This window comes from Sorex araneus, chromosome X (genome assembly GCF_027595985.1).
Source record: "Sorex araneus isolate mSorAra2 chromosome X, mSorAra2.pri, whole genome shotgun sequence".
In the NCBI taxonomy this organism is placed as follows: domain Eukaryota; kingdom Metazoa; phylum Chordata; class Mammalia; order Eulipotyphla; family Soricidae; genus Sorex; species Sorex araneus.
This window is the reverse complement of record NC_073313.1, coordinates 248615399-248629593: the sequence shown is the minus strand read 5'-3', so window position 1 is coordinate 248629593 and position 14195 is coordinate 248615399. Positions and strand designations below refer to the sequence as shown.

General features: G+C 48.8%; 1 protein-coding gene across 1 annotated transcript in view; it reads left to right on the top strand.

Annotated features, from left to right (window-relative positions):
• MREG (melanoregulin) overlaps nt 1-14195 on the top strand; it is a 69139-nt gene that overhangs the window by 10762 nt on the left and 44182 nt on the right. Inside the window, exon 2 of the mRNA XM_055121552.1 lies at nt 11785-11941. Within this exon, the coding sequence (XP_054977527.1) occupies nt 11785-11941 (157 nt within the window). The remainder of the gene's footprint in view (nt 1-11784; nt 11942-14195) is intronic.

Genomic DNA, 14195 nt, shown 5'->3' with positions numbered 1-14195 from the left:
CATGTGTGAAGTTTGAGACTTGCCCTGAATTGTTCAAACTTGGGATACCAGTAGGGCTGGAGCAATAGCACAGTGGGTAGGGCGTTTGCCTTGCACGCGGCCGACCTGGGTTTGATTCCCAGCATCCCATAGGGTCCCCTGAGCACTGCCAGGAGTGGTTCCTGAGTGCAGAGCCAGGAGTAACCCCTGTGCATTGTCCGGTGTGACCCAAAAAGAAAAAAAAAAACAAACTGAACTTGCATTAACAGGTTGGTGACCCAGCGACCTAACATGCAATACGTCCACCAGTTCCCCGAAGTGATTCTTATTTAAATACAGTCTATAGTGGCTGGAGAGATAGTCCAGTGGGTAGGACGTTTGCCTTGCACGCGGCCGACCCGGGTTCAATTCCCAGCATCCCATATGGTCCCCTGAGCACCACCAGGAGTAATTCGTGAGTGCAAAGCCAGGAGGTAACCCCTGTGCAATGCCGGGTGTGACCCAAAAAGAAAAAAAAAAACTTGGGATACCAGAAATATGGGGTCCATTTTTTCTGTGCTGAGGCTGGTAGAACGAGGTGCTGATGCTAAAGAGGTGGTGAATGGGCCTAAGGCATTTAAAGGAGAATCACTACCAACTCTAGAAGCTTATCTTTAACAGTTTTTTGGTTTGTTTTATTTTTTGTCGATAGGGTCTATCCCCTGCAGTACTTGGAGCACAGGGTCCAGTCGCAGTGATGCTTGGGGTCCCTGCGTGGGGGGGGTGGCACGCAGTGCTGAGAGTACTCAGAGCCTCACAGAAGCTCAGCACGTGCTTCGCTACTTTGATCTCTGTCTGCCCCCAAGTGCAATATCTTTCTTGCACGGAGCCTTTTTTCTTTCCCAGTGTGGAGTCACAAGGTCTCTGAGCGAAAAAAAAAAAAACCAATCAACTTGTTATTTGCTGCTGCCAGGGTGTTTTCAAAATGTTGGTGATGTTGGGGGCCCAGGTGGCCTGACTCGCCTCATAATAGGCTGTTGGGTCCACTCACCCTTGGCTTCTTGCAGAACCTGTCACGTACAAAACCCATAGCTTGGGGCCAGACAGTCAGACACAGGAAGTGACTGCAGAGGCACGAAGAGTTTGCACTGCAGGTTGAAACAGTTCCTGCTCGGAGCATTCTACCTGCTGCACTACCACTATAGCCCTAAGAGATAAATGCTGACCAAAGAGGCAACCATTCAGGAATCATATGAGGGTGCCTTTTGGGAAGGGGGAATACTCAGTGGTTCTCAGGGACTGCTCTTGGTGCTGTTCATTCAGGGTGCTGAAGATTTCAACTGGGTTCACAGTCGAAGCCTCAAGTAAGGCAAGTGCCTTAACCTTGGTAATGCTCTGGCCCACCTTGTTTATTTGGTTTTGGTCCAGATCCAGTGGCTACCCCTTGCTCAGTACTCAGGGATTGCTTTGGGGGTGCTTGGCACACCAGGAAGTGCCAGGGATTGAACCTGGGCCTCCTGCAGGCAGAACAGGTGCTCTAGGCCCAGGGTATCTCTGGCCTCAGGAGGGTGACTTGAAAAGGTTCCTTCCAGGCAACCCGCAGCAGCCCTCCTTGTGTTAGTCACTCTTGGTGAGGTGTGAAATTCCTGATAAAATTTCTTTTTTATACGCGTCATGTGATTTGGGTTTCCTGGACTGCTTAATCCTCTAGATATCTTGAAGCGATCTTACTATCATTACCCCTTTGATTAAAAAGTAAATTTTGCTTAAATGTTGGGTATAAGAGTTTATACTGTTCTTGGGGCTGGAGCGATAGCACAGTGGGTAGGGCATTTTTGCCTTGCATTCGTCCAACCCGGGTTCAATTCCTAGCATCCCATATGGTCCCCCGAGCACCGCCAGGAATAACTCCTGAGTGCATGAGCCAGAAGTAACCCCTGTGCATCACTGGGTGTCACCCAAAAAGCAAAAAAAAAAAAAAAAAAGAGTTTATACTGTTCTTGCTTAACGTTGTTTTCAGTCTGGAATTGTGTTGTTCTCAAATATAGGCTAGGTAATGACACTCTTTTTTTAAAAAATCTTTTCTAGAAAATAACTAAGACAACTAAAGAACTTCTATACTGCCTGAGAGCTCATAAGAGGTGTTTTTGTCGTTTGTTTGTTTTTTTATGACCTGGGTTCGATTCCTCTGTCCCTCTCAGAGAGCCCGGCAAGCTACCGAGAATATCCCGCCCACACGGCAGAGCCTGGCAAGCTACTTGTGGCATATTCTATATGCCAAAAACAATAAAAACAAATCTCACAATGGAGACATTACTGGTGCCCGATTAAGCAAATCGATGAACAACGGGACAACAGTGACAGTGACTGAAGTGCCAGATGAATTGGTCAGGAGAGCCTGTAAGCACAGGAGAGGCCAAGGTCTGGCTCTAAACTCCCTGAATCCCAGCATCTCTTTAGTAGGAGGGAATGAAATAATGCCTGCCATGCCACTTCTCTGTGTTCTTGTTAGGGGCTCCTTCAAGCCTCCCAAGGTGCACACACGTAGATGGCAGGAGAGTGGCCCCAGGAGAGGGATACTCGGAGCTTTTCCTTCTGCACCCTGAATGAAGGCAGAATTCCAGAAGAAGTTCATTGGCCCAGGGTGTAAAGCAAACTCCCAAATCTGTGGATGTTTAGACTTGGGGTTAAATGAGGCTTACACGTGGACCAGCTGGGAAAGAGGAAGGAGTTAGAGCATGGGAAAGAAGCAGCGAGGAAGGAAGGGGACAGAAAGGGAAGGGAGGGAGGGAGGGAGGGGAGAGAAGGAAAAGGAGGGAGGAGGAAAACAAGAAAGGAGAGCGGAGGGTTAGACAAGGAGGGGAAGGATCTTAAATTCATTTGCTCCTTTCCCTGCAGGTTTGCATAGGGAGGAGAGACAGATCTAGACCTGGGGCCAGGAGACTGGCAGATGGATGCCCGTGGAAGCAGACAGGGAAGCTTTAGGTAAACTGGCAGTGGCATCAAGCAGCCTTTTTGATGCCCTGGGGGTCGTTTACTGCAGATCTCTCCTTATCATCGTTAGAGCTCCCACTAACACCACACACAGGGTCTATCCGCCCATCTGCCTCAGTGTCGAGTCAGCGGAGGCAACTGCAGCCAGTCTGTCTGTGTCCAGGCTGTTTGGAGGGCGGGGTGGGGGTCTCTAAAGTGTCTCCTAGCATCCTGGCTGTCAGTGAAGATGCTTGGTCACTAGTTGTAGCCAAAGAATGCCATGTGGTCCTTGGCACGGTTGTCTCGAGGCAGGAGGCAGGGCGTCCAAGCTGTCTCGCTTTCAGCTCTTGATTGCATTGAAAGGAGAGACGCCCCAGCCATTTGGCCTCGTGCCTTAGGTGGGGGGACTGAAGGGGGAATCGGAGCCGGCTTCCCTTCTCCCACTGGGGAGCAGTATTTGTAACCTCAGAGCCACCTCTCAAGTGCCTGAGGCTCATCAAATATTCATTGTCAGCAGATGGTGGCTAGGGGCGAGAGAGCTGTTCTCACTCTCTTCAGAACCTTTTAGAAATTATGATCTGGGGGGGGCGGGGGTGGAGAGGGGAAAGAGAGCAAATCTCCTACTTCATTGCTTTCCCTCCTCCCTCTGGGGCCCAGACCCTAGGACCTTTGCACTGAATTCAAAGGGCCTCTGCCCCAGGCCCTTCTAGTCTCCACAGAATGGGGTCCCCAGCGGCATCTCCAGTTGTGCACTAAAGCTTCAATATTGAGAGCAAAGGGGAGGAAGGAAGCCTTGGCTGGCGGCTGACAGGGAGGGCCTGGCATGTCACTGCAGAGAACCCGGACCAAGCCAGCTGGCGGCTGACACGTTCTCCAGAATGAGCTCACTGCCTCAGCCACTTGCACCTTGGCAGGGGTTGGGAGCAAACGATGCGTTTATTGAACTAGAGAACGCCACCTTCCCTAATCTCCCCAAGAAACCGTACTTGTGAATTCTGATGACTCAGCAGAAAGGGGCTCCCTGATGAGGGGCTGTGAAGAGGCATGTGGGCTGGGTGTGTGGGCTGCTTGGAGGGCCCAGGTGCTCCTGCGGGTGCCAGTGCTGAGTTGGAGGCTTCTGAGACACCAGGGGATAGACACTGCACTTCGTTAGGGCACAGTGCCATGGGGGGTGAACCCTAGAGGCACCACCCGCGTCTGGAGACCTGACTACGGACAAACAGGCCCCACACCGGCCTTCCAGTGGAGTTTCATTTTATTTCGTACATTGAGACTGAGTGACTTAGGTTTTACATGGGCTAGAGTCATGTATGCATATGTGCGTGTGCGTGTGCTTGTGCACGTGTGTGTGTGTGTGTGTGTGTGTGTGTGTGTGTGTGTGTGTGTGTACCTGTGCCTATTGGGAAAGAAAAGGAAGGAGGGGCGGCTCCGGGAGAGGCAGGAGGAGAGAAGGGGGGAGAGGAGGGATGGGAAAGTAGGAGGGCAGAGAGAGGGAGAGAGAGAGGGAGTGGCCCTGACTAAGGAGCTGGCTGTCATAATAATCCCCCCAAATGCACAAAGAAATTGTGGCTTATTGGGGCTGGAGCGATAGCACAGTGGGTAGGGTGTTTGCCTTGCACGCAGCCAACCTGGGTTCGATTCCCAGCATCCCATATGGTCCCCTGAGCACCGCCAGGGTTAATTCCTGAGTGCCAAACCAGGAGTAACCCCTTAGTATTGCCAGATGTGACCCAAAGAGCACTGTAGCACGTAGCACTGTCTTCCTGTTGTTCATCGATTTGCTCGAGCGAGCACCAGTAACGTCTCCATCGTGAGCCTTGTTGTTACTGTTTTTGGCATATTGAATACACCTTGGGGAGCTTGCCAGGCTCTGCCGTGTGGGCAGGATGCTCTCGGTAGCTTGCTGGGCTCTCCGAGAGGGGCGGAGGAATCAAACCCGGGGTCAGCCACAAATAATAATAAAAAAAATGATAATAATAGCGACACAAGGAGATGAGAGTCAGTGCCTTTCCCGCGAATGATTTTTCTGTAAATCTCGGTAAGTTTTTTGTGTTTCTCTGACATTTTCCTGCTCCTTGCAACCCCTTTATCCAGGCTCCTGTGTTCCAGGCTTCCCCCTGCTTTCCCCAGTGTCCAGTGTGCCTTCCCCACAGAGGGGCCTCTTTCCCTCTTCCTAGCTCTTTCCTTGGTCCCCCATTTTAGAGAACAGTTTGCAGCTGGGATCAGTGGTGGACGCGCAGGTGCGTTTCTTCTAACTCTCCGTCTCCCCAGCCTGACCTTCTGCTGCACGTCCCGTGGCTCCTGGTCGCCATGGCTCCTCTGTGCCCTGGGACTGCAGGTGTCCCCCGTGGCCTGTGTCCTCTGCCTACACCCCGGTGCTGCCTGTCACCGTCACCAGGGCTGCCAGCTCCCTCTCTTGCTGTTGGGACCATCCAACACGTCCATCCCCAATCTTTTTCTCCTCACCCACTTTCACCTTCCTCTCTCCTACCGCAGTCAGGATTTCAATACCTTGGCCATTTGGTATTAACATTGGTTTAGTGACAAAACTCCTCATCTATGCATCCACTTCCCTCCCTCCCCCAATCTTGCGGGTAGTTCGAGATTTAAGTAGAGCTGCTGTGTTTGTTTGCTTTCTGTCATTCCCAGTGGTGCTCAGGGGCTGCTCCTGACTCCCTACCCCCCCACACCCCCTCAACACACACACTGGTGCCTGGGGATCCTGTGGAGGCGGTGCCTGGACTGGGCCCTGGCTTTATGGGTGCAAAACCTGCTCTCAGCCCGTGGCGCTACCTCTCCGGAGAGCTGCTATCTGGGTTGTGACTGATCGGTGCGTTTCTTTCTCTCAGCTGGGGAGCTCTGTTCGTCTCCTCTCTCCATTCCCTCAACCCCCTTCTGCAATGACCGTTGAAACCAGGACCACAAGAGCATGGCATGAAAATGCCCACTAGTAGCACTGTCGTCCCGTTGTTCATCAATTTGCTCTAGCGGGCACCAGTAATGTTTCCATTGTGAGACTTGTTACTGTTTCTGGCATATCGAATACACCACGGGGAGCTAGCCAGGCTCTGCCATGCGGGTGAGATACTCTCAGTAGCTTGCCTGGATCTCCAAGAGGGACAGAGGTGTCGAACCCGGGTCAGCCGCGTGCAAGGCAAACAGACTACCTGCTGTGCTATAGCTCCAGCCCACCCATTAGTGACAATCTCAAAAAACCAGCTTCTTGTTGGCCAAGGTGGTCAGCATGAGGCTTTAGAGATGGAACCTTTTTTCTTTTCTTTCTTTTCTTTTTTATTTATTTATTTTGGTTTGTTTGGCCACACCCAGCAATGCTCAGGGGTTACTCCCGACTCTGTACTTAGGAATTATTCCTGGTGATGTTCAGGGGCCAATAAGGGATGCCAGGGGTTGACCTGGGTTGGCCTTGTGCGAGGCAAGGAGATGCTTTACCCCCTGTGTCTCTCCAGCCCCAGAGCTGGGGACCCAGTGCAGAGGCTCGGAATTCCTTTGTGACCTGTCACCGTGCTCATGACAACACCTGTGTTCCAGCACTGTCTACGCCTGAGTCCAAGGCACCTCTCCTCCCCAGCCCTGCTGTCCCCTCCCTCCAGGTACCATATGGTGTAGACATGCTGAACACTGGGAATTGCCCCAAGCCTGCGGCACCTCGAGACTTTATAGCTCCTGTTATTCTCTCTCCAGGAACCCTTCCCCTTCGCTTTCTTCCAGGTGAAAGGCTATTACACCTCAGGGCTCCGGGAACTGCGGTGGAATCTTCTGTGCAATCTTTCTGGAACCTCTTTCTTATCACACCAAATTTGTCTCTCCTTTGCTCCTACAGCATTCTCTGTTTGCTTTTTTGTGGCTGGTGTCTTGATAAGGTGGAGGAACCTTGGGCCTGGAGCAATAGCACAGAGGGTAGGGCATTTGCCTTGCATGTGGCTGACCTGGGTTCGATCCCCAGCATCCCATATGGTCCCCCGAGCACTCAGGTAACCCCTGAGCATCGCTGGGTATGACCCAAAAAGCAAAAAAAAAAAAAAAAAAAAAAAAAATTGGAGGAGCCTCCAGAGAAAGACCTCTCTGCCATGACCTCTCTGCTCCGTGCACCAGGGCCACCCAGGGAAATACCCCACTGGGGTCAGGACTGGTAAAGTCGGCGACTATGTGGGCAGAGAGGGCACAAGCCCTCAGCTTCATGCCCTCAAACAGTCAAGATTAGTGGCCAGTTCAAAAAAAAGACTTTATTTAGGGAAATGGGAAAGAAGGGAAAGTGGGCAGGACCGCTCCCAGATAATGGGAGGGGTGTCCTAGAGAAGGGCCCCAGGGAAAGGCAGGAGCTTTCTAAACCCTTTAACAAACATGGAAGGGTCCACATTTCTTCATTCAGTCCCAAGACAGAATGAAGTGGCCTTAAAGTGGGAGAGCATGCTGGATGGCTATCTTCTGACCGGTTCCAGCTGGGGCCTAAAGCATCCAGGTTATCAGGCACCACCTAGGCCACCCTTGTGACATTCCTTCGATTCCCCTTCTCTAGGACCGCATCCCTCATCTCGCCCTGCCTGTTCTCCTTGTCCCCATCACCATAACCATCTACAGAGCCTGCACTCCGCCATCCCGCCGGCCCCACGAGGCAGCCACCAAAGCTGCACCTTGTCCAGTTGCTCTGTACGGTGTGGGAGATGATGCCTGCCGTCCAGTATCTTGGGGGGCCTTGAGTCAGGCGGGCCCCTGAAGTCGGTGGGCCCCCACAGGTGACTTACGTGAGGCAGAGAGGAGCGAGACGGCCACTTTCTCCAGATCCACCCCTGCCACCCCAGGACCTGCTGGGAAGTCCAGAACTTCAATGAGCCCCTGCTTGGCACAGGCCAGAGCCTCGCCTGCCCCTTCAAGTCACACCTGATGCCCACTTGACCTTCATGGCACAGGAGTTGATCCCCACCACCCAATTTCTCAGGCGGCCGTGGACTCGGGCTGGAGCCAGGCATTGCTGTTTGCAGAAAAGGAGAGTCAGTGCTAGGTCTTCCCCAGGGTTTGCAGGTCTTTGTTCTTCCCACAGAACAGAGTTTCAGGAGTTAGATGAGCTCATGGGAGCCCTGAATGGCTTTCAAGACCAGATTTTACATGAAGACATTCTTCAGGTTGCCTTGGCCTGGAACATTCTGGAGTTTTCTGCTGACATCGGGTTAGTCAGATTAAAGGCTACGCTGTGAAGGTTAATCAGATTAAAGGAAGGAATTGGGAACTCTTTTTTTGTGTGTGTGCTTTTTTGGGTCACACCCACCAGTGCACAGGGGTTATTCCTGGCTCTGCACTCAGGAATTACTCCAGAATTACTCCTGGCAGTGCTGGGGGACCATATGGGATGCTGGAAATCTAACCTGGGTAGGCCACGTGCAAGGCAAAAGCCCTATGGCTCCAGCCCTGGAATTGGGAACTCTTGAAGAATTCCCTTTAAGTCCTTGTTCAGGTCCTTATCATAGTCTTTGTCTCTGCTGAGGTGTGTCCTTTCTGTCATCAGGAGGGATCTAATCTACTGACGGAGAAGGTCTTTTATTTCTTTATTTCTTTATTTGCTTTTTGGGTCACACCCGGCGATGTACAGTAGTTACTTCTGGCTCTGCACTCAGGAATTACTCCTAGCGGTGCTCAGGGGACCATTTGGGATGCTGGGGATGGAACCTGGGTAGGGCTGCATGCAAGGCAAACGCCCTACCCGCTGTGCTATCGCTCCAGCCCCGATGGGGAAGTTCTTATCAGGTCTTGGTTCCTGTGTCCTCAAGGTGGATCCCACAGGGGTGACAGCCTTAGATTTTATTACTTCCCAGGAATTCCATTGCCATATAGAGGCATTCCCCTGTCTTCAGCCTGCCTACATCAGTTTCTCCAGTCTGCTTACATCTTTCCCTTCACCCACCTGTCAGTTGCCCTCATCTCTCCTGCCCAGGCGCGGCCTGCTGCTCTGGGTATCTCCTACTCCTCTCATTTGCCTTTCCATCCTGTCACACCTAACTGGGGTGCTTGCCCAGGCCATGGGTATGCTAGCTCCGTTTCCCGGTGATGTCACTTTATATCCACGTGCAAATGTGGACTGCTTCAGCCTTCTGCCCGAGAGCACATTTTCTTAGCTCCTACTGCTGCTCTAATCCTGACTCCTGCTCTCCCCCGTCTGAATCCCACCACAGCATCTTAATCTCTCAGATCTGCTCTCAGCCTCCTGAAGCATTCTCCACACTTTAGCCAGAGAGATCTTTCTCTGTTTACTTACATTTTGTTTTTGCTTGGGGGCGACACCTGCAGTGGTCAGGGGTTACTCACAGGCTCTGTGTTTTTTTTAAAAAAATTAATTAATTAATTAATTAATTAATTAATTTTATTTTTATAAGGTAGTTCACAATATCTGATTACATTTAATATTTGCACGCCAATCCCGCCACCATTACACCTTCCCAACACCATATTTTGGATGTTTCCATCCCGAACCCCCAACCTCTGCCCCAAAGCAGAACCGAAATCATTTATTTTGTATTGTTTGTTATGAATAAACCGCTGAAAATGTTCCAAAACACTTTCCTTAGAGGAGAGTGTGTGAAGATTATTGTATTTCACCGAGGGGCCATTAGCCTGTCTTACAAGAGATTACTAATATGTTGTTAAGGGTTGAGCCTTGTGTGCTGTAAAAACATATTTCCCTTGAAGATTGGTTGCCTTTTACTTCAAACCCATCACATGCGGTGGCGTAGGAGTGGTGTGAGGTCTGAGATGTTGCGTGGCCGCATTTGCTGCGGCATTGTGGGTGCACAGTCCAGGATAGGTTTACTCATGGGTGAGGCTCGGCCCTAGAGTCTGGACAGTGGCCATGAGCATGGCGGAGGTTAAGTTTTGGGGCTGGGTCCTTTGGGGGCAGGGAGGGGCCTCACTTGCCCCTTCTCTGGGGTGCCCCAAATGAAACAGCCTGGCGCAGTGTCCAGCAGCATAGCTGTTGGCACTGTGGTGTTATGCTCTCTTCCGAGTCTCTAAGGAGTCTCCGGATCATGGCCGTTGATGAGATTTTCTGCCGCCAGCCAGAGGTGGCTTGTGGGTGTGACTGCCAAGCTGCCAGAAACGTCGGGGGTTCTGGCGGGAGGCCACCCATTCTCAGTTCCGTTGAACCTGGTAGGCTCTGTGTTTGTTACTTGCTCCTGACGGTGTTTGGGGCCTCCCACAGTGTCAGGAATCAAACCCTGGCCTCCTGCAAGCAGGGCATGCCCTCAGCCCTGTGAGCTGTCTCTTTGACTCCCCAGAGAGAGAGATATTTTATTTATTTATTTATTTATTTATTTATTTATTTATTTATTCATTCATTCATTCATTCATTCATTCATTTATTTATTCATTTATTTATCTCTTTGGGTCACACCCGGCGATGATGCTCAGGGGTTACTCCTGGCTCTGCACTCAGGAATTACTCCTGGCGGTGCTTGGGGGACCATATGGGATGCTGGGGATCAAACCCGGGTCGGCCTCGTGCAAGGCAAATGCCCTCCCCGCTGTACTATAGCTCCAGCCCCCGAGAGAGGTCTTTTAAAATGCCTTTTTCTCCATGTCCCATCACTGTCCTGCGAAAAATCCTTCCACAATTTACCTTGTTCTCAGCAGCCAAGATGACAGTGAAAGTGATTAGAAGTAGGCATGCAAAGGCTTGCGCATGCTGATGCTTCCTCTCCAACCACTCTGCACTGTCTGGCTAATGCCTTCCTTCTAATACACCCGGCCTCCTCTGACCCCAGGGCCTGTGCCCTGTTATTTCCTTTGCCTGAAAGTCTGTTCAGTTCTCTTGGCCTAAAGCCCGGGCAACCCCTCTATCACGTGGCCTAGATGAATGGAGCCTACTCCAACTAGTTCTCACGGTTGCCGGAAGTCCCTCTCATCAGGCATCTATCACACTTTCAAATTACATACTCACATGGTCACTCATTAATGCCTCTCCCACTCTAGATTCTAGAGACCACGTCGGTGTTGCGCATCATTTTATTGAGCCTTGTGATTAACCCGGGACTAGCACTGCACACACGTATTATTAGTCGGAGACAGCAGGCCCAGCAGGATCTTACCTGTCCAGACCCACACGAGGACACCAGGATGACGTGTGAGCGTGTCCTGGGTCTGAAGCCTGCCACTCTTATTCTCTGTGAACCCCGGCACAGATTCCACTCCATCAGGGGTAAACCGCCAAATAAGCCGACTGAACAGGGCAACGGGAAATCGACATCTGTGTTGTTCATGGGAAGGAATGGATGTGCATAGTTATTACTAAAGAAGCTTTTCTTCTTGGAAGGAATTCAATAGTATTAGAGGCCACCCAACTCTAAATGTATTGTTTCTTTGAATTCAGAGCCAGAAAAATTTGTCTCTCTTCACATTGGTTGTTTTCTTATTTCAGTCACCTCAAAATTCTATTTCTTGCTATTGGCATTCTTCTGCTCAGGTATCTGGTGGCATCTGTGCTCTGCTCGTTATAATTTATTCGTTTGCTTTTTGAGCCATACCTAGAGGTGCTCTTGGCTCTGTGCTCAGGAATCACTCCTGGAGAGGCTTAGGGAGACTCTATAGGTGCTCAGTATCAAACCTGGGTCGACCGTGCACAAGACAAATGTCCCATCTGCTCTACTACCTCTCGAACCCCATCTTTTAAAAGCAATATATTGTGCTATTCTTAGTTATTAAAGACAAATTAGACCTTTTGGTATATCATTGCATTATTTATTATCGAATTTGCTCTTTATTTCTATGTTATATACACAAAATATTTATGCTAGATATAGTTTGTATTGCAAATCCCTTAGACCCCCCCTCTCTTTTTTTGTACCATAGTAATAATCCATATTCCTCATTTGGAGCAACTCTGGCAAGAGATGATGAGAAGAATTTGTGGAGCATGCCTCATGACGTGTCCCACACGGAGGCAGATGACGACCGAGTCCTGTACAATTTAATTGTTGTTCGCAATCAACAGGCCAAAGACTCAGAGGTGAGCACATCTTGGGATCTAGATGTGTAGAAAACAACGCCCTGCAAAACCCAGTGATCACTGAGAAAGGCAGTTTGACAGAAAGAGTGAAGCAAGGGATGTTTGGAATGATGGGCTGGTATTTTAGCAGACTGGCTAATTGCAGTTGGTCTTTGGAGTTGTCGCTAAACAGACAAAACTAATTTCTGAATGTTATCTTAAATGGCTAACCGGCCCATCTGTCATCTCTTCAAGTTGTTTAAGAAGGCGCAGTTACAGGGAGTCAGGCACTCACTAATGGTGTATATGGTTGTTCTCTACTAGATTACAGTTAAACACATGGCAGCCAGTCATCTCAAATGGACTTTTCTTGATTTATTTTCTGATAATTCTATTTGACATGCCTTTAAATTTTATCAAAGCAAGTAATATGAAATAAATTTGTTATTTGTCTGCCGACGGGCAGAGTAGGAGGTGGGGGGAACCCTGGGGATATTGGAGGAGGGAGAGGACTTTGGTGGAGGGATTGGTGTTGAACCATTGTATGCCTGAAATAACTTTACTATGAGTAACTTTGTGAATTACAGTATCTTAATAAAAATAAAAACCTTTTGAAAACAGGAGAAGCCTCAGTTAGAAGATTCAAATGGTAGATTGGAAGTCACTTTGCTTTATCACTCATTCTGAATTAGTGGGGCTTACATTCATTTTCTTTAAAAGTTTTTTTTTTTAATGTTTAAATTTTCTTTTCTTTTTTTGCTTTGTGGGTTACACCCAGCGATGCACAGGGATTACTCCTAGCTCTGCACTCAGGAATTACCCCTGGTGGTGCTCAGGGGACCATATACAATGCTGGGAATCAAACCCGGGTGGGCTGCATGCAAGGCAAATGCTCTATCCGCTGTGCTATCACTCGAGCCCCTGTTTAAATTTTCTTAAGTTGTACCCTTTGTACAGACTGTGATTTCTGTTCCATATTCAATAATTTTTGTGAGAAGGCTTGAAATCACTTTGAATGGATTCTTTACCCAAAGTTACAGATATGGGAATGCTAGAGTATTAAAAAAGAAGACAGCTTAATAAGAGGAAATAACAAAGGAAATCCTGATTCATTTCTTCCTCCTTTCTATCAAAAGTAACACTGTAGTACCATATGTAATGCAAAATATTGTATTATTATAACCATTATTTCCCAAATAATACAATTGAGTTTTTGTGTAAGTTTTTGTTCAACAGTTAACTCTGAGCAGGTATCTTAAATATATCTGACATGTTCTTTTGATCACAGAGTAATTGAGAAGATGGGTGTTTAAAATTCTTGACTCTGGCTTAGAAGGAACAGATTATGTAGTTTGGAACTTAGAAGGGGTCTACTAAGCTTTCTACACTTGTCTTATTTATATATAATGTATATACCTACTGTCACTGTCATCCCGTTCCTCATCGATTTGTTCGAGCAGGCACCAGTAACGTCTCTCATTGAGAGACTTATTGTTACTGTGTTTGGCATATCCAATACGCACGGGTAGCTTGCCAGGGTCTGCTGCGTGGGCAGGATACTCTCGGTAGAGGGCCGAAGGAATTGAACTCGGGTCGGCTGCATGAAAGGCGAATGCCCAACCGCTGTGCTATTGCTCCAGCCCACCTAGATAGTTAAACATAAGACTATTAGTTATCTAGGTGTTTTAAATTTTGTTAACTAATTGCCTTTGTTAACTAATTGCCAATGACTTATTTGCAAAAAAGCTGCTTCTGAGAAGGTGACAACATTTCTTTCTTTCTTTCTTTCTTTCTTTCTTTCTTTCTTTCTCCCTCCCTCCCTCCCTCCCTCCCTCCCTCCCTCTCTCTCTCCCTTCCTTCCTTCCTTTCTTTCTTTCTTTCTTTCTTTCTTTCTTTCTTTCTTTCTTTCTTTCTTTCTTTCTTTCTTTCTTTCTTTCTTTCTTTCTTTCTTTCTTTCTTTCTTTCTTTCTTTCTCTCTCCCTCCCTCCCTCCCTCCCTCCCTCCCTCCCTCTCTCTCTCCCTTCCTTCCTTTCTTTCTTTCTTTCTTTCTTTCTTTCTTTCTTTCTTTCTTTCTTTCTTTCTTTCTTTCTTTCTTTCTTTCTTTCTTTCTTTCTTTCTTTTTCTTTTTTTTTCGGTCACACCCAGCAATACTCAAGGGTTAGTCCTGGCTCTGCACTCAGGAATTAACTCCTGGTATTGTGCTTGGGGGACCATATACGATGCTGGGGATTCAACCCGGGTCAGCCACGTTCAAGGCAAATGCCTTACTCACTCT